At 46.9% G+C, this 18747-nt stretch overlaps 1 protein-coding gene across 1 annotated transcript; it reads left to right on the forward strand.

Annotated features, from left to right (window-relative positions):
- Positions 1-254: 254 nt before the first annotated feature.
- Positions 255-17428, forward strand: EEF1D (eukaryotic translation elongation factor 1 delta). The gene is made up of 12 exons (XM_050892877.1): positions 255-656; positions 711-965; positions 1032-1493; positions 3241-3281; positions 3896-4019; positions 5887-5955; positions 13993-14089; positions 14361-14463; positions 15311-15362; positions 15402-15578; positions 16244-16438; positions 17298-17428. Exons 1-12 carry the CDS (start codon positions 255-257, stop codon positions 17334-17336), a joined length of 2016 nt encoding a protein of 671 aa, XP_050748834.1. The 3' UTR covers positions 17337-17428.
- Positions 17429-18747: the final 1319 nt, after the last annotated feature.

The following is an 18747-nucleotide window of genomic DNA, read 5'->3' on the forward strand; positions in this document are numbered from 1 at the left end:
TTTAGGAGGAAGGTTATTTTGACTTCAGAAACTGGATATGTTTAGGCAGTTTAATTCCTTTGAATTAAAATTTATAAAAAAGGAAAAATCAAACTAAATGCTTAGGCTCTTTACCGTGAATAATAATGGCATGATAGCTTTTGACACTCTTGTATTACTTAAATTACTAAAGTCTGATGCATGCCCTTGCTTTATTTAGTTTTGCTGCAACTACATTGTTGTGCTTATCTTTTAATGCTGCCACTCTTTGGAAGATGAGGACAAGGAAGCCTCCCTGCCCAGTAGAAAAAGTGTGGGTAGACAAGCACAAATATGATGAAGCAGAGAGACTGCATTACGAAAGAGAAGCGATGCTAGCTGCTGCGGCCCCGGAGGAGTGCCAGGAGGTAGAGGCTGTAAATGGAGTCTGCAATGATGACTCTGTTGAAAGTGAATTCAAGGGAGACCTGAAGAGAGCGAGGAATGGAAAGAAACAAAGGAAACGGAAGCGTTCTCCAAAACCCAAAAATGTGGCCTCCAAGTTAGACTCTATTCTGACTGGTTTGTTAGCTGACCACGTGTGGTTTGACAAGCCTTTCTATGATCATGCTGAGAATGTGTACAGGAAGAAAATGGTGGATTGTCAGAACCAGGAGGCGCCTGAGACTGCACTAACTGCTGAGCAGTCCCCTTTAGTGGCCAGGTCAAAAGCTGTCCAAGATGTTCCTAAGCCAAGGATGCTTTCAGCAGCCCTGCCCTGCTCCCATGGTAGTCTGTCTGCGTGTCACCATGTTGTTCAGGATGTCTGGGTCAACAAGTTTGACTTTGATAAGGCCGAGGAGGTGTTTATCGAAAAATCTCAGTTCTTTTTTCCTCCAAATGTCCTAACCATCCCGTCTGTGTGGTTAAACGCTGGCAACGTTGGGCTGAGAACGCCGGATGAGGGCTATGTTACAGCCCTGCCTACTCCTGCTACGCCAAGCTTAGCTCCAGATGTCATTGCTGATTCTGCTGCTTCCTTCGTTACCAGTTTGCCTGGCTCTGTACACCAGACGGTGAACGGTAAGCCGCAGATTTCAAGCTTGCAGGCTCTCATGTCAGAGGTGTGGTTAGAGAAACCTCTCTATGATGATGCTGAGAAGAGCTTCTACGAGAACATGTTTGACGGTCATCCATCGGGCAAAGTCAGACAGCAGCAACACGGGTGCCCCGAAGCATTGAAGAACCACCACGAGGACAGGAAGAACCATGGCGTTGGAAAGCAAACGGGCATCAAACACGTGGAGATTGCCACCAACTCTCTGCTTCCCAGTGATGCTGAGCAGCCTCCGCCTACCTGCTTTTTTCTGCATGAGGACAGTGAAACTGTGTGGCTTAATAAGCCGACATATGACAGCGCCGAGTCACGATACTATGCAGCTGAGGCTCTGAAAATGTCAAGAACAGGAGAGAATACGGGGATGCAGGAACCCACAGTAGTGAAACCCTCCCAACCAGCTGCTTATGCTTCGAGTGTACCTGCGCCAGAAACGAAGTAGGAGAAGTTTATTCTGGGGTAACACTCACACATGCAAAACTGCCGGGTCAGGATTGAGCTGAAAGAATTTGCATGTGTAGAAGACGGGCATCCTTTGTGTCTGCAGGACCGAGCGTGCATGCCGCTGTAATGGAGATGCTGCTCCTGAGCCAGGGAGCCTGTTTCTGGGCAGGGTAACTGGGGGAAACTCCTTCAAGGAACCCCCTTCTCCTGATGAATGCTGGTGGCTAAAGGTAGTATTTGTGTGGTGCCAGAGGTTAAGCATTTAAAGTCAGGGCTGGTAAGTGAGCTAAAGTTTGACCCCCTCTTTACATGGGGGGGAGCCAGGGCCGTGCCCCTTTCTGTATTCTTATTACATACAAAAAGTCATAAAAGTGAGAAGTTGGAGGGAGTAATCACGTGGTTTAAACAGGCCTGCTGAGACAGCAGAAGATGCAGTGTTTTGTCTTTGAATTTGAGAAGTTAAAATGGTGGCTACTTGCTGTGTATGTCTGTTAAAATGCTGCACGGTCCTTCAGAGAAGCGGTTATCCCCAGTTCTCCTGCCGAGCACATAGGCTAGTCATTGAGCTCCATGCGAGAGGTGACTACATTTGAGCATCGCTACCAGTATCCAGCTTGAAGAAGGCTTGGGGATGACAGTGAAATACAATTTAGGGCATCAGTCTGGTGGGAGCATGTGCTGTATTTGTTTTGTTGAGGGAGAAGGTTGTTAGACTATTTGGTCTGGAAGCTGCTGTTAATTTTGGGAGAGGGCTAGCTGGATTGCAGCTCATTTGATATGCATGTATGTAGCTGGGCAGGAGGAGTTCATTCTCAAATTGTAGATGACCTTCATAGTTGTAACTTGCAGTTATAAATCAGTTTACGGATGGAAACATTTGAAGACTTCCTTTTACAGTCCTGAATGAGGTGCAGTATGATACCATGCTTTCTGTGTTAAATATGTGCTTTTATATATGACTGGCTGAACTGCGAAGTCTGCTGCACGGAGGGCTGTAGTGCCCTGGGAGCCTGTCCAAAGGCCAGAGCTTAGACATTATTTTGCAGTGCTGAGATAGACTTATGTTCTTGGAAAAAAAGCTCTTGGAGCATCCGTCCTTATTTCTGACACTTCTGATCCTCGAGTTTGTTAGGATTTGTTGGGTGATTTTGAAGGGTGCTTGTTTTACAAAAGACTCATCTGTTCGTTTCCGCGGAAGTGTTTTACTGGAGAGCTGTGGGGTTTTGAGCTGATAAGGAAAGGGTTTGTGGGTTGCTATTAGTTGCTCTCTCTGCGTTGTGTGGTGGAACCTGGTCACGATGTGGTTTTGCTGTGATGCTCTGTCCCTGCTCTCACCACCTCCTCAAACTGATGTTGGCTCTGTAGCTGTCCCCTGGCTTGAAATAAGGGCACATCCTCTTCTCTTACTGTTGCAAGGGCTCCATCATTTGCCTTCGAGTTAAGAAATTAACCTTTGGAAGCTGCTGCACTGAAGAAAAATAACACCATTTCGCAGCAGCGTTAGGATGTTTTACGCTGTTCCTCTGTGTAGTGACGGGTGTCTGTCCCTTGCAAGTGTTGCACTGCTGATGATTTTAATTTCTAAACGGTTGCAGCGGCTTCCAAAAGGGCATGTGTGCAGTTACCTGTGGTGCCGTTGTAAATTGTGTGTGTATCTGGATTCCTGGAGGCTGTTCGCTGTCGGTGTCAGGCAGTACGCTGTGCCGGGTTGTTCCTTACAGGAGGATTCGGTGGTGCGCCTAGTGAAGCATGGCATGACCAGGTAGAGACATGTACTAGCATAAGGCAGCCAACAGTTGCTGTCAATGCAGTTGAGTTATGTTCAAGGAAGACTGAAATGCGTTTAAATTTGAGCTGTAGTGTCAGGAGTTGCCTGTCACATACAGAGTGCTCCCTCGTTGGCACGCTGTACGGTGGAGCATGCTGCTTGGAGCTGCATATTCTTCTGTCTTTGGTTTCACTGTGGCCAGGCGTCATAAGAATTAAAAGCATTATTCCCTTTTTGATTCTCATACACAAGACATCTTTCTTAGCAGCAGATTGCCATGTGTCTAGCATGATCTAGAAAATCGTGCTCTGAAAGCTTTTTTGTGGAAGAAGGTACAGATCAGCTGATGTATTCTGTCCCCACTTGGTGTTCTGTCACTAAATGCAGGTCAGGCCAGGCAGACGAGTGGGTGATTAGACTGCCCTGCTTTCTTAATAGGATCCTGTTTACTTAAAGCTTTCCACCAGAGGGGAAACCGCCAAGCAGAGAGCTGCAGGCACAGCTCTATGGGGGAAGAAAACGCTCTTCTGACAAGCTCATTGCAAGCTGCTAACCTTAAATACTTCTACGATCTCACTTTGTTGTGTTTTTTTTTTTCCTTTCTGCAGAAAAATGGCAGTTGACTACTTTTTGCATGAGAAGATCTGGTTTGAGAAATACAAGTATGACGATGCTGAGAGAAGATACTATGAGCAGATGAACGGGCCAGTTAGCAGCTCTTCACACCAGCAGGTAATGCTTGTTCTCAGATGGGGCTTACCAGAGTGCTGGAGCTTTAAGAGCTAGTACAGAGCAGGCGAAAGGACACGATCCACCTGGACGTGCACTTCTGTATTATTTCCACTCTGGGTGCTGCTTTTTCCAAGTGTGAGAGTCTTCTCTGGAGCTCTCTAAGCCTACCCCGAGTTATGACCCCTTTTGCCTCTTGAAAGACCATCTTCTGTGGCCTGTGAAGAATTTGTCCCATACAACCAGTGTAGTGGGAGATCAGACGCCCTTGCAACAACAGGCGAACCAGTTATAGGTTGCAGCAGTTACTCTTAACCTTTTCAGGCTGCTATGGCAGGGCACGGATGCTATCTGTGATCTAATGGGGGCACAGTTTGAGCCGTAAGCCCCGAGAACTGCGGTTCTGTTGACTGGGCTGGGCAGTATGCTGGGCGAAGAATCGACCTGTCCCCATTCAGCCGGGGAAGATGCTGTTTTGCTGCCATTTTGGAGCAGCTGAGCTTTCCTTGGCAAGGGATATACTGGGTATATATGAGATGCTGAGAGGCACCATGGCTCCAAAAAACACAGGAATTATGTTCCTCTCTTCGTACCCCTAAAATATTCAGTGTGCTCCTGCAGAAGACTGCATCACAGTACTGGTGAGTTGGGGGGAGCAGGCGGAGGGGAAGCATGGTGCTGCTGCAGCATACCTGAGCTGAAGTAGTTCAACGTTAAATATTAGCCTGAAATTATTACTATTTAAAGGTATAGAGCTATTGTAACCTCTTCCTGCCATGTAAAGAGCTGTTAACTGCTTATGCATTTGGTTGGTTATGTAGAACGCTGCTTAGAGTTTTAAATGGCTGTCTTGCAAGTGTTTAAGGGGAAGCTTTTTGCTTAAGTAATAGCTTCTAGGCACACTCTGTCTACTCCTGCTGCCCATGCTAGTATAGTGGTGGCACAGCACCTAGGACATGTGCATAAAAATTAGAAGCTATAGATAAGCGCTTGAAGTAGATGTTGAAGTGCAAACCTCTGCAGTGCTCTTAGAAGAACAGTTGGACTATTTCATGCCACGTAAGGAGCTTCCAGTGAAGAAGTTCTGCCTTTGAGAGGGGGTCTGAAGGCTCTGGGAGAGATCCTGCAGCAGTTTATCAGCCACTTCTCTGCTAAGGAAAAAGATCCATGCTCCTTAAAACCTTCCTGCAAACTGGAAGTGGTATCCGCCTGAAAGTGTCCAGGCTGTTGCTCTTCTGTGGTCTATTTGACACGGGGTTTTGGGCTTGGGGGCAGTTTCATGTCTCAGATCTTGCTTGTGGGGTTGCAGTCTGGAAGAGGCAAGGAGTAAATGGATCATGGAAAGTGAATTTGTGCCCTGGGAAGGGAATCTTCAAATCCAGGCTAAGGCATGGCAGCAGGAGCATGGGGGAAAAAAAAAAAACTTGTGCTGCCATACTCTGGGTCATACCTCTCTGGATAGAAGACTTCAGTTTGGGCTGTCACTTCTTGCCTGAATACAGTGACAGGTAATACTACAAAAAAGGGCTGCCTAACGATAGATCTCTAAGGAGTACTGAAGTGACTCCAACCCTCTGCCTGGCTGGCAGCTGTCTAAACCGTTCAGGGTAATAATGGAGAATTTAAAAGCTCTTGACTGGATGATCTTGACACGTGGCCTGATGTGATCAGGGACTGCAGTCGGTGCTGCTTGATTTAGAACCGATCCTTCTTGCAGATAATTTTGCAATACTTGCTGAATCATTGGAAGGAACCCTCCCCCACTCTTACCCCGCCTTTTTTTGTTTTTTTTTAACTTCCCTGACCAGTTTCCAATGTTTCATATTTTTTTTTAAAAAAATCTTGGTTCTTTCTGCACTGTTTGCAGGAGAACGGAGCCAGCACGATCCTACGCGACATTGCCAGAGCCAGGGAGAATATCCAGAAATCGCTGGCCGGAGTGAGTACCCAAGCTCTCTCACCAGCTGGCTACCTGCAACCATTTTTAGCTGTGGTGCATCTCACAGAACTCCGCTGTGACCACTTCATAGATTGTGTGGCTTCTTATTTTTAAGTTAGAGGAGAAGATTTAAGGCGTGCAGTGCTGTGTACCACCAGCATAGCTCCATGTGATCAAGAGCACCGTTACTACTAGAGTGCATGCTGCTTACCTGCTTGCTAGCCTGCAGTGCTTTTTAAAACTAACTGGATTTGGGTTAAAATTCTTCAACTGTGCATTTCTTTTCTTGTTGTCCTGGTGGAACGTTCCCACAAGTCTTCTCTAACCAGTTACGAGTCACTGTTAAAATAACCTTGCTGGGTAGCAAAGCACTCAGCTGCCAGCAGGAGTATGTATGTCTCTCTTGGGGTACACTGAGCTGCCACCTTCTCTTTCCTGTTTTGCTTTCAGTTAGGGTATGTGCAAAAAAATGGTATCTTCCATCTGCTGCATCTAGGGAATTCAGCTTGGCTACTAGCTCTAAGTCTGGACCGTCCCGTAGAAGTTCAGTAACGTCCTTTCTGGAGGTGTTTTTGTGCCGATACGTACAGCCAGCACTGTTAAAACTCTTAATTTTTCAAAGGAAGCTTAGATCTTAAATTAGTAAGTGGCCTGGTTTCATGTGTGAAGAAGATTCACAGAATACAGCCCATGTGTCTTGATTTCTTACCTCTGCAGTGAGACTACTACATACCTGTACGTATCTTCCATCTGAGGGTATCCATCCTTTATCTCTATTGATTTGGCCTCATAGCTCCCTCTTGGGGTATTTAACACCCTCACTTTCTGTCTAGATCAGCACAATAATAGGGAATCGAGCCTTTCTCAAGGGGAATATTTCATATTCCTCCTTAACGCAAGCAGAAAGGAGCCGTACATTTGGGGTGAATGCGAAGGAGTTGGGCTAATTGCTTTCCCCACGGTGGTCTCACTGTGCCTGTTGAACTTGACACTACAAAAGCAACTTCTGCAACCGCTCATGTGAGCGATCCAAGATACTCAGTACTGCACTGGAAACTTGGAAGTGGATGCAGGAAGAGCAGGGCAAATTTGACAAAAGGATTAAACTTGCTTTGGTTAGATTCAGTGGTCCTGAATACAGCTTGAATACAGCATTGGAATTAATGGAAAGTTGGGACATCTTAGTAATATTAAAAACAAAGCAAAACATGTTGAGGAGGAAAATACTTGGAAGTTTTCTAATGTTAGTTTCTTATTTCAGCATCAGTATTTCAGCCAACAGCTTAGGGAAGATTTTCCTGAACTGGCTCATTTAAGTTCAGATTTGAAATTACATGTTTCGGCTTTCAGTAGAGACTATCAGCCCCTGTCGAAGACTTTTAGTTTGAGCTTTTGTAAGGCAAATACGTGGGGAAATGAGCCCCCATCCCAGACAGGGCTGGAGAACTTTTTGCACAGTGTTAAATACCTTTGGAAAGAGCTTTTCAAAACTGGGCAAGGTCTAGCATCAGCTGCTTCCTCCAAGACCTGCCTCCTTCAGGAGCAGAGGCTGGATGGTGGTGAGTAGGGACAGGAAACCTAAATACAAATCACCTAGCAGTACCGCTGGTCTGCCCTGAAGGCATATTCTCATTCTGCAGAATGGTCTGTGGTTTGCCAAAGATGAAGTGTTTCTTGCCCTGGCCTGTGACTCCTGTTAGAGAGCTTCTTTATGTGAGAAGCATGTAAGTTTGGATCGTCCAGGTCCTGTCGTGGGGAAGACTGGGAGAACTGGCAAAGCAGCAGACCAAAGCCAGAACAGAAATTTGAGAATATAAAGTCCTTTGCACCCCTGTGGCACTTGTTAGGGTTAGTGCTGAATATAAAACATGCATCTGATGGATTTTTTTTCTTCCTGTGAAGAAAGCTTGGCGGGCTTGAGGATTTAAGGTCAGGACTGAGCGATAGGGCCTTAAAACTGGAATCTGGGGTGTTGCATAAAGTGGATTGGGACTCTCCATTGAAGGCTTGAAGGAAAAGCATTGTGTTACTGCACGACTGTATTAGGGGAAGCATCGTGCACCCCAATCTGCATTGCTGTCAGGGGCACTACATAAGTTATCTAACCTATAGCTGCCATTCTGCTCCCAAAATATGCAGCTGCTTGGATAAGCAGAGCACATGGCAACAGTGACCTCCTCCTCCTTTCTGTTTTGTAATCCTGTTTAACTGATCGTGCCTTACCCCAGCTTATTACGATATCCCGGAGAGCTCACCTATTCAGTTTTTCCACCCATTGCCACACCTCTGCCCTGGAACCTGAAGCGGTAACCACAGTTGGTGGTTTTCTCCTGTGTTAATGTGTTAGTTAGGAAGACTGAGCTGTTGAGAAACAAGTCTGAAACATCAGCTTTTGTAGCTTGCATTTCTGAAGGATCATCATTAATCTTGGACAGCTGTGGCATAAAGCAGGCTTGACTTTAGAACGTGCTTAAACTTTGATTTTATGTTTCAGAAAGCCAAATTTGTAGTGTCTGATCTACAGAACAATAGTGAAGCATGTTTTTATAGTCAGGATTTAGTCTTTCCTTCCACCTGAACATGCAGAGTTATTGTCAGGAGTCTAAAGATTTAGTGAGTGAAGAGTTGGCTCTTACAAGATGGGAAGATGGAAGATTAGTGCCTTTCTTTTGCTGTGAAATTCAGCCAAGGCTGGTTTCAGATCTGCTTCAGCTGGATAGTGTTGTTCTGAAATGTGTGAATGAGCATTAGGAAGGGTTGAGGCAGTGGTTTGTACCTCCCGAAGGAGGGTACAAAGCTCTGATGCTGGAAACATTTGTTTGCACATACCTTTCATCCTGCTTTGCATGGTCATCTCTGCTTTAAACAATCTCTCCAGTTGACGTCTGCTCGATCGCTAATACTTTCCTAGATACAGAGTTGTTAACATGTGCAGTACTGCAGCTGGTGGCATTGAGACCGCAGGTGGTGAGAGATCTTACAGCTGGGGACCTGAGGCACGGAAAGGATTGACTTGCCTGAGATCATAAGCAAGTCCAACAGAGCGGGTGACTGAACTCTCATTTCCTACACCCTCCCTGGGGGCTGTAACGAAAGGGATGTCACTGGGTAGGTGGCTGGTGTGGGAGTCTGAAGCTCTGTTATTTCCCTCTCTACCTCAGCTCCCTCTTACAAAGCCTCTGTATTTGTGCGTTTCCTGCGTGTGGGTTTCAAAGAAGAAAAGCTCCCAGAAAACCTCTGATCTTGCTAAAGTGTTCGGAGGCCACATTCAGAAATAACATTTGTGTGCAGGGAACGGTCACACCTTCTGTAGGAAACCAGCCAGGATCCATCCTGCTGATGTTAGGCAGGGGAAAGCCTCTTCTAGTTCTTCAACACCATTTCCCCACAGTTCAGTTTTGTGTATGTGACCATGGCTAAACTTTCCATGTTTCCAGAGCTCAGGTAGACTGACCTGAGGGGAAGGGTGTCGTATCTCTGCATGCGTGAAATAAGTTTATTTTTTGGATGAAGCTATGAGTGCTTTGTGAGCTCTAGACTGGAAAACCTACGCATCACATCTGTAACAGAGCTTGTAAAATCTGCATGCGGTTCTTTGTAACTGGTTAACTCAAATTAAGGGAAAAGGGTTGATACCTCCAGATACTTCTTGTAGTGAGGGAAGCGCCAGCTTTCCAGCTGTGTCCATTAGTTTGGCCTGACATACCAAGGCAAGAGCTCTTAGCTGTAGTTATCCAGACAGATTTCTTTCAGCTGATTTGTGGAAATGTAACCTTTGCCAACTTTTTTTCATTAGTCAGTGTTCTTGTCTTTGATTTTTGAAGTATGTTTTAGAGAGTCAAACTATAGAGAGGGCTAGATGTTGAAAGCCCTTTGAGGCTGAGGCTACATTCTGTTTTCTACCCTTCATAAGCAAGAAGTGCCAGGGTTTTAGTTTGCTTGGATGATTAAATTTATATGCAGTCCTTGGTGTGGTTCCAGGCTTGCTGAGTGCTTCTGCTATGCAAAATATTTTGAATAGGTTGCAGCACTGGTCAGTATATCACTAACGTGAGTTCAGCACAAAAACTGTGGCTTAAGCTTAGAAAAAACAAAGGTTTTAAGAGCTCCATCCATGAGACAATGTGCAGGAAGGGACTGAAGTGATGCTCTGGAACTCCCCACCTTGGGGATTTTGAATTACTGTCCTTGATAAAATTCACAAACACTGTGTTGAGCTTCCTCTTGGCATAGTTGAGTCAGAAGAGGAAATAGCGCTTGGTTGTGTAGAGGAAAAAACACACTGTAGGTAGTGTGTAGCTTAGGTTGGTGACCACATCTGTAAAAGCCTGAAAAATCCTCACCTCAGGGGAAAGCCCACAGTCTCATAAAGGCAACTTTTCCACAATTTCTGAAAGTGTGGCTTGACCACCACCCAGAATTAGGAACTTGGTTCAGCATTGTGCCTCTTATACCGTGCTTTACACAGGTTACAGGTTCCCAAAGGACAGCTGGCCCGGTTTCTGAAGACCTTTAATCTCTTGTTTGCTTGAGCTTGGGGCAGGCAACCCTCTCTTCTTGCCAGCAAGAGATGGCTGTGCTCAGGCTCACCCTGCCCTGGGGTTGCCCAGGACAAACAAGTAATGTCTGAATTCCACAGGGTGTTGATTTAAATGCTGCGCTGTGCCGTGTCTGTGAGCGCTGTGAGCCCCCTTCGTGTTGTAAACCTCCCTTTTAAACAGGCTTGAAAAATACACCACGGAGGACCAAGTGAATCCGGGTTCAGGATTAGCTTAGCATATGGCATATGCTGAATCTGTTCATCCAGGTGCACAACACTGAACTATTCACATGAATTTTTTGGGTGTTTAACCTGTAGGTGCATCCGGGTTGTTAATTAATCTTACCATTTCTGCAGAGACCTCATTAGCAACTTGCAGCTCAGAAATCCCGGAGGTGATTCGACTCCCCGTGGGGTCACCCAGATATCTGTGCTGCAGCTCCTGGAGTGCCTGTGCTACCTGTATTACTGCATACTGATGGGCAGGCACATACTTAAATGCCTCCCTGATGAGAATGCTGACTCTCCTCTGGACTTCGTTATCTGTATTTGCAACCTTAATGTCGTCTCACCTGCAGGCTCAATGTCAGCTGGCAAAGGAAGGGCGAAAAGGGAAGGAATTTGTGCATTGTAGAGCTCTGCCTTGCTCTGCGCAATTCCCTGGGTGCTACACAAAGCTTTACAAACAGCACCTGAGAGCAACATACAGCTAGGCTTGTATCCTAGTATTTTATACTACTCAAAAGGTCTGTTGAAATAACAAAATGTCATTTTTCCCATGCTCTTCCTTGTTGGGAACAGCTTCATGCAGACCAGAGTGTTTCCAAGTCCTCTCATCTTGCTCTTGCAAGTCATAGCTACACTGTTTTTTTGGGAAAATGGCCGTGATTTTCTCCAACTCTTCCCCTAAATGACACAACCACACAAGGCTGGCAGGTTCGTCTCGAGCTGGAGGCCTCCTGCCAAGCTGTAGATGTTTTTCCTGCGGGGACTACAGGGAGGAGCAGTGCTGACCTATTCCTTGTGAGACTCCAGGATGGCGGCTGACAAGTGTAAAGGTAGATGGTACTGCCTCAATTTAGATTTCTCATCTTTGAGGGGTTATTACTAACAGGGAAGAGAAATGTGGAGGCACAGCTGGCTTCTGTAGCAAATGCTTCCACTAAACCTGAGAGCCAGGGTTTAAAAGCTGGCTGTTCCTGCAGCACTGAATAGGCGTAGCCATCTTGCAGTGTCCTGAACATCCACGGTCGTGCGCAGGATAGCCAGTCGCCAGGGCAAACGCAGAGCTTGCTGAAATGCTTCAGCATTTGGCTTGAGAAGGTGACTAGGGCTTCAGACTGCCAAATATCTGTGGTGCTTGCTGCTTAGCTGAATCAGCAAGCTGCTTTTGGAAGAAAACCCAGCTGTGTATCTCTTTGCAGGTCACACAGCTCCTGTGTTTGCTCATGAGTCAAAACAAGAAGTGCATTTTCAAGGGGCGGGGATGGATGTGACTATTGCCAGAATTCACTTTTCACTGAATTAAGTTAGACCTTGGCCCTGATGGTGTAACTAGAACAGGAAGAGGTCAGGCAACGAGTTCATCTGAGCTTTAATTTTTGTCCTTGGTGCATAAGGCTAAGGGCTAGCCTGGTGCGATGAGCCCGCTGTGGCTAGCAGCCTCTGTTCTTGGTGGTGCATGTGAGGATGGAAGCCCACGCAGGGGTCTTATCAAGTTGTTAGTGCAGACCGGTGTTGCGTTGCTTTACTCCTCTCTAGGAGAGATGCATTAGTGGTAATTGCAGACTTAAGAGTCTTGGTAACTTTGATGTGTTTCTGCATCTGTCAGGTATTAGATTTTTATCTGATGACCAGAGAACCAGTATGCAGTAATGCATGCACCTGCTTCACCTCTGATTTTACAGATGGGGAGGTGACTGAGACCGTGCTCTAGACATCTCAATCTAGTTCTGCCACCCAGCTGCGTGACCTTTCTGCAGGCACTGAGATGTTTAACAAGAAGATGGCAGAGTTCATGGATAAATGTTTCTGTGCAGGCTTTGTTCGGTGTGTAGTTGGTGTGAGGCTGTATCTCGTTGCTTAACGATTTGTCCTGCATGTGGATCTGCTTCCTGCACTTCAGCTGCCTCTTCCAGCATGAGTGAAATCCTTTTCTATCTTCCGTGTTGAACGAAACGTCCCCCAAACCTTTTGCCCTTTGCAGCAGAAGACAGTTCCTCGTAGTAAAGAAGCTCCTTCTGCCCGTCACAAGAGGCAGTCAGGCCGCTCAACTGTAAGTCACCTGCGCGCGGATGAAGCTGGTTGTGTGATTTGAGAGGACGTTGTAGGGCAAGGACATCCCTGTCTTGGAGAGATGGACCAAGTTCTCCTTCCTTATGATGAGAAGCATTTGTCCTTTGGCACGTGGTCATAGCTCGCCCTATATAATAGGATCTTCTACCAGGGCATTTAGGTCTCCCAGCTTGGTGTCCGGGGACTGCAGATCTGCACTCGCGTTCCTGAGCCTGCATCTACTGCAAAGGCTGTGTCAGATTGATTTCGTGGTGCTTTTGACTTCTGGCCCCTGACCCTTTTTGGGTGGGTGGAGAATGGTCTCTTTGGCTTTCCTGCTAGGAGCAGCTTGCAGTGTTCCATGTGTCTCCCAAGGCCGGGCATCCTGAGATCTGCTTTCCGTGTGCCCCATATTCCTCTCTCTCCATCTTAACCCCCATATTCCCCTCTCTTCGTCTTAAGTGATTGCTGAGATCTCAGAAGCATGTCAACTGCAACCGAGAACCACACTATAATTATATGCAGGGTGCACTTGAAAGAGTATAAATTATTTCCTCTATTGTATTCAGTTATAAATGACACTTAAAGCAAAGCGTGAAGGCCTGTTATTTTCTTTCCCTTTGCTGATTTGAATTTATAGATAAAGGCCTCCTTAAAAAAAAAATGAAAGCTCTTTTTTGCTGTTAAAACAAATACTTTTGAAGCTGGATCGGTATAATTGCTCCCTCAGGATGTGTTAAAGTAGGTTTAAGTTGTTTGGACAGGAATTAAAGGCTGGATGGGGGAAGGTGGGAGTATAGAAATGCTGGGATCTCTTTCCAGCTTTCACAGTGACTCGCTGTGTGATGTTAGGCAGGTCACTTCTGTGCTCTGTGCCTCAATTTGTCTGTAAGAGGAGACCAGCTGCCCCATTTAAGGGGTTTAGCATGAAACTTTCCAAGCTTTTTATGTGTTTAGTGGCAGTCTGTGATCTGAGACTGCAGAGAATTACTTTATCCTTTGCTCATCAGTGCCAGCTGGAATTTCTGGAGATACGTTCCATGCTTCATTCTATAGAGCTAGTATATTCTTTTTATAAAGCCTTTAGAGAAAATATCCTTATTCTTAGATTAGCTCTCAAGTTTTCTTCTTCCCTGAAGGCATGACTCTGCTTTGCTTCGCTGAACCACTGAGCTTGGGAGTAGGTGAACAGTTTGGTTTCATCTCGGTTTTCCTTGTTGCAGAGTGCAAGCACAACCTCTTCTGGGCCTGCTGGTGACCAAAATGAACTCCTTTCCAGAATTTCTCACCTGGAGGTAGAAAATCAAAACCTTCGCAGTGGTAAGTAGGAGAATCTTCTGGCACGAAAGCAAAACTGGATGGGGTCCTGCTTCTGTGGGGTGTATCCCTTACTGACTTTGTCTGTCGCCAGGTGAGCGCATGCCAGTGTCTTGATCAGAGCTTTGCAGGCTTCCCTCTGACTGGGGCAACTGGTGTTTTTAAAGCCCCCTTAGCAGATTTGTCCTGACTTGAGAGCTGATACAGAGCCTACAAGATAAGGTTCTTTTTTTTTTTTTTTTTTTTTTCCTCTCCCCCCCACCTCTTCTTGCAGTTGTTGCAGACCTTCAGATGGCCATCTTCAAGTTGGAAAGCCGCCTGAATGCTCTGGAAAAGTCATCTACCTCCCACCAGCCCTCACCGGTTCCTCCAACCCAGGTGAACTTTGGCAAAGTGCTGTTCTTGAATGCTTCACAGTCACAAAGTGCCAGGTTATTTCTGAGGTCTCCTGGCTGTCTGCTGAGGAGGGAGAGGTGCTCATAGTTAGGATGAGTTTGCAGCTTTTCCAGCTGCCTCATCATCTTTCCCAAATAGTACGTGCAGAGAGGAGTGTTCTGCCCTAAGACCAGCAAAGAAGCTACGTTAGAGATTTCAGCTAGGGGAGAGCTGGTGCAGATCTGTGCAAGTTTTGGAGTTAATATATATTTGATTAGCATTTAGCCCATGGTGCTGTGAGTTTCTTAGCACACACCAGGTAAAATGCCACTTTGTTCTAATAGAGAAGCAGAATTGGTGACACTTTAATATGTCCCCTATAAGAATGTATTTAATTTAAGAGAAAGCTCTGTGGGAGCTGAATGCGTGACACCAAAGGTTGGAAGATGTGCTACCAGTGGTGCTGGTGGTCTCTGCAGTAAGCCTATGGAATGCGTAGGCCCCCCTCATGCTAGGGGAAGACGCTCGGTTGCATTCCCAACTGCTGTCCCACTCAGACTCTTATGGTATAGATATCCTGAGCCCTTAGGAGAAGGATCAGCTCTTGGGTACAAAGTGGTTTTTGCTCTAGGAATATAAATACGGACGTGCTGGGCCAGTTCAAAGGTCCGTCTGGTCGAATGTCCTATTTTGATGGCTGATAGCTGATTCTTCACACAAATCACACGGTGTGGGCCATGTTCACTGTCTTGAGCAATGTAGACTTCTGTTCCTGAGCTTCTCTTGAGTGCTGCTCTGATGCAACTTTAGGTTAATCTTCTCCCCTTTTTCCTTAATGCAAACTTGAATGCATGTCACCCCAATGAAGAAAGTGGAACCGTTCAGTGTTCCCTCCAAGAAAGTGGAGCTCCCATCTGCTTCACCGGCAAAGAAAGTTGAGCCAGCTGCTGCAGAGGAAGATGACGATGATGACATTGACCTTTTTGGTAGTGATGATGAAGAGGAAGACCAAGAGGCTGCCAAAGTCCGGGAGGAGAGACTGCGTCAGTACGCAGAGAAGAAGGCCAAGAAACCGGGTCTTATCGCCAAGTCTTCTATTCTTTTGGATGTGAAGCCAGTGAGTAACTGAAGTGGGAGAGCTCCCGAGTGAGGCTGTATGTCTTGTGCTGCAGGAGGCTGTAAATCGTCTCACTTCCACATCTGAGTGGACTGGTGAAGATAGGACCTGCAGATTTCCAAACAAGGGGTCAGAGCGAGGTGGGATATTGCAGCCGGGATCTGTAGCCTTTGCACTGCTGCCCTGCTCCTTCCACCGTGGCAAGTGCAGGCTGTTATCTGAGGTTTCCCTGACCAAGACTAGCCCTTTTCTTTGAAGAAAAGACAGATAATAAATGCCCTGAAGATGGAAATAAACCTGTCTTTGTCAAATTGTCATGGTAGAACAAAAACTCTGGGCTGGCTAGCTCTCTGAGAGATGGGAAAAGTCACTTTAAAGTGAGCACTCCAAAGCGGTTGTGTTGCTGCAGGAAGAATCCCCCTTGCATCTGCAGTGCCTATAGGTAGACTCAACACAACATGCTACGCAGCATTGTTGCAAAATCAGATTTAGCTTGGCTTCACCCATCAGCTAATTGTGGTGAAAATAGGAGCCAAGAAAGGGCAGCTTGCATCAGCTGAGATGTACTGAGAGAAGCAGTGTTGAATTTTAAGTCACTGGATACCTCTTGGGGCTAATGGTGATCTCTAGGAAAACACTAAAGTTCATACTTCACGCTTTTGCAGTGGGATGATGAGACTGACATGGCGAAGATGGAGGAGTGCGTCCGGTCCATCCACATGGATGGGTTGGTGTGGGGAGCCTCCAAGCTGGTCCCAGTAGGCTATGGCATTAAGAAGCTCCAAATCCAGTGCGTAGTGGAGGATGACAAAGTCGGAACAGACATCCTGGAGGAGGAGATCACCAAGTTTGAAGACTACGTAAGTCTTTCAGTGAGCTGTGTAATGCTGGGCGATGCCTGACCTGTGGGGCATTTTTAACTAAGGTCATTTTTAACTAAGGTTCATTTGCAGGTTTTGGCAAACTTGGATTTTTTAAAACAAAACTGCATGGAATTGATGGTGTCTGCCTGCTGAGACACTTGTGAATTTAAATTTTTTTTTTTTTTTTTTTTAAGGCTGGCTGATGCAGCTACCTTGCAGGTATTTTGTAGAGCCATTTTGCAGGCAGGCTCTTGCTGCTCATCCAGCCTCCACCAACTGTTACGTTGGAGAACCCCTGCTTTTACACTTAGCCTGGGCAGCACCAGGGTAGACACACAAACGTTTAACCTTGGTGGCTGGGACTGGAGGAGATGTCTCCATCCGCATCCTTCCTCCTTCCATGGAAATGGTAGGAGGAGCTCCAGCCCTGTGCTAGGTAATACGCAGGCTCAGTCATGCTCCCAGTCTTCTTGTTGGGAGAGCAGCAGGCCAGATACTTGTTTTTTATTGATCTTGACTGCTCTTTTGCTTATATTTAGAATAAATCAGGAACTTTAATCTTAACGTTGCTAGAAACCCTTAATATGATGTTCTTTGTAGGCTGGACTGTCTAAAGATTTGTGCAGTAACTAGCACAGTGTCCCGTTGTGACTGATGTTGCAAGGAATATTAAATAACAGTCCTTAAAGGTCCTCTTACCACAGCTGGGGAGCTGGCCGAAGAGACCTGGGCCATGCTTGATCTGTTTGAGCATTGCTAGTGCATGCTGTGAAGAAATCCCCGATGTGACTGACTTCTTTGTAAGTGTCTGAAAACACCTTGGTGACCTCTGGCTGCTGCTTTTGTTCCGTTTCAGGTGCAGAGCGTTGACATTGCTGCTTTCAACAAGATCTAGAAGCAAAACTGTATCCCCTCTGAAACTGTTAACTAATAAAGATCAAGATTGGGAGTGCAGAGTGGATGATGTTTTTTCTCTGCCAAGTGCAACTTCTTCAGCGTGATTTGTTGTGAGACTTCGGGTATTTCCCTTCCTTGTTCCCTTCATAAAACGGAAGGCCTTGAGACAGGGGTGACCTACATTTCTGGGCTGGAATGAGTGGCATCCTGTCTGAGTAGCCTGTGCTAAGGGTGTTTGCAATCGCCTTTCCCAAGGTAGACACCCCAGTCAGTCTCTACAAAAAAAAAAAAAGAAAAAAACCAGGAACAATCACCAGGAAGCATCCAGGAATTGCTGGTTTGGGGCTGAATTTCCTCCCTCTTTTCCCTCTGCTGCTCTTGATATCCTGCACAGGTCACTTCAGCTGATCATTTGGTTTGTTAGGAGCAAGGGCCATGTTGAGCGTGGCCTGTGGAGAGGGGAGGTGGCATTTCTAACTGTAGGCACACATGGTCTTGTCACAGTGCCGGAGTCCAAGGTCTGAGCTCAAGTCACACAGTGCCAGCACTGAGCAAATGGGAAGTGCCGTGGGGTTGTGCTGCAAGCAGCGGACGAAGATGTGGCAGCACCCAGCCTGGGCAGTACGTGACAACCAAGTGATGATGACTCCGGTGCCAGTTTTCCTGGCTGTGCACAGTGCTCTGTGCATGATGTGCAGGTGCCCAGGGAGCCTGGTGTTATGTGGTGCCCTGCACATGCAGTGCCTGGCATGGGTATGTCTGGGGCCTTGCTGCTCTGTGCCTGGTGTGCCCCTTGGGGTTGGTGTTGGCATGTGAAGTGCTGGGGTTGATGCACATGGTGCCTGCTGTGTACACTGTCCCTTGCCCTGGTGTTGGTGTGGCCAGTGTTTTGTCATGCCTGGTGTGTAGCATGCACCCTGTGCTTGGTGTTGGGATACCTGGTGTGTGTCGTGCCTGGTGCTGGGTGTGTGCACTGTGTGCCCTGCGCTGGTGTGCCTGGGACTCCCATGTGCATATTGTGCTGTGTACTGCCATCCCCAGAGCCCTGCCTGCCTGGTGCTGGCGGTGCCCGGTGTCCTGTGTGTCTGTTGTCCCATGTGTTGCCATCCCCGGAGTCCCACGTGCCTGGTGCTGGCACAGCTGGGGCCATGTGTGCCTGCTGCTGGGCATGCAGTGTTCCATAAGCCTGGTCCCAGGTGCTGCCACTCCCGGTGCCCCGTGTCCTCTCTGTGCTGCCATCCCGTGTGCCCTGTGTCCCTTGTTACCACCCTTGCCCAATTCCAGTGCACCCCTCTCCCTTCTATGTCCCATGTCTCCTGTGTCCACGTGTCCTCCCGTGCACTGCCCTGTGCCATGTGTCCCTTAAGCCACCAGTGTCCCATATGCCTGCTGTCCCATGTGCTGCCATC

The sequence above is a fragment of the Gymnogyps californianus genome, chromosome 2 (assembly GCF_018139145.2).
Source record: "Gymnogyps californianus isolate 813 chromosome 2, ASM1813914v2, whole genome shotgun sequence".
NCBI classification, from domain to species: domain Eukaryota; kingdom Metazoa; phylum Chordata; class Aves; order Accipitriformes; family Cathartidae; genus Gymnogyps; species Gymnogyps californianus.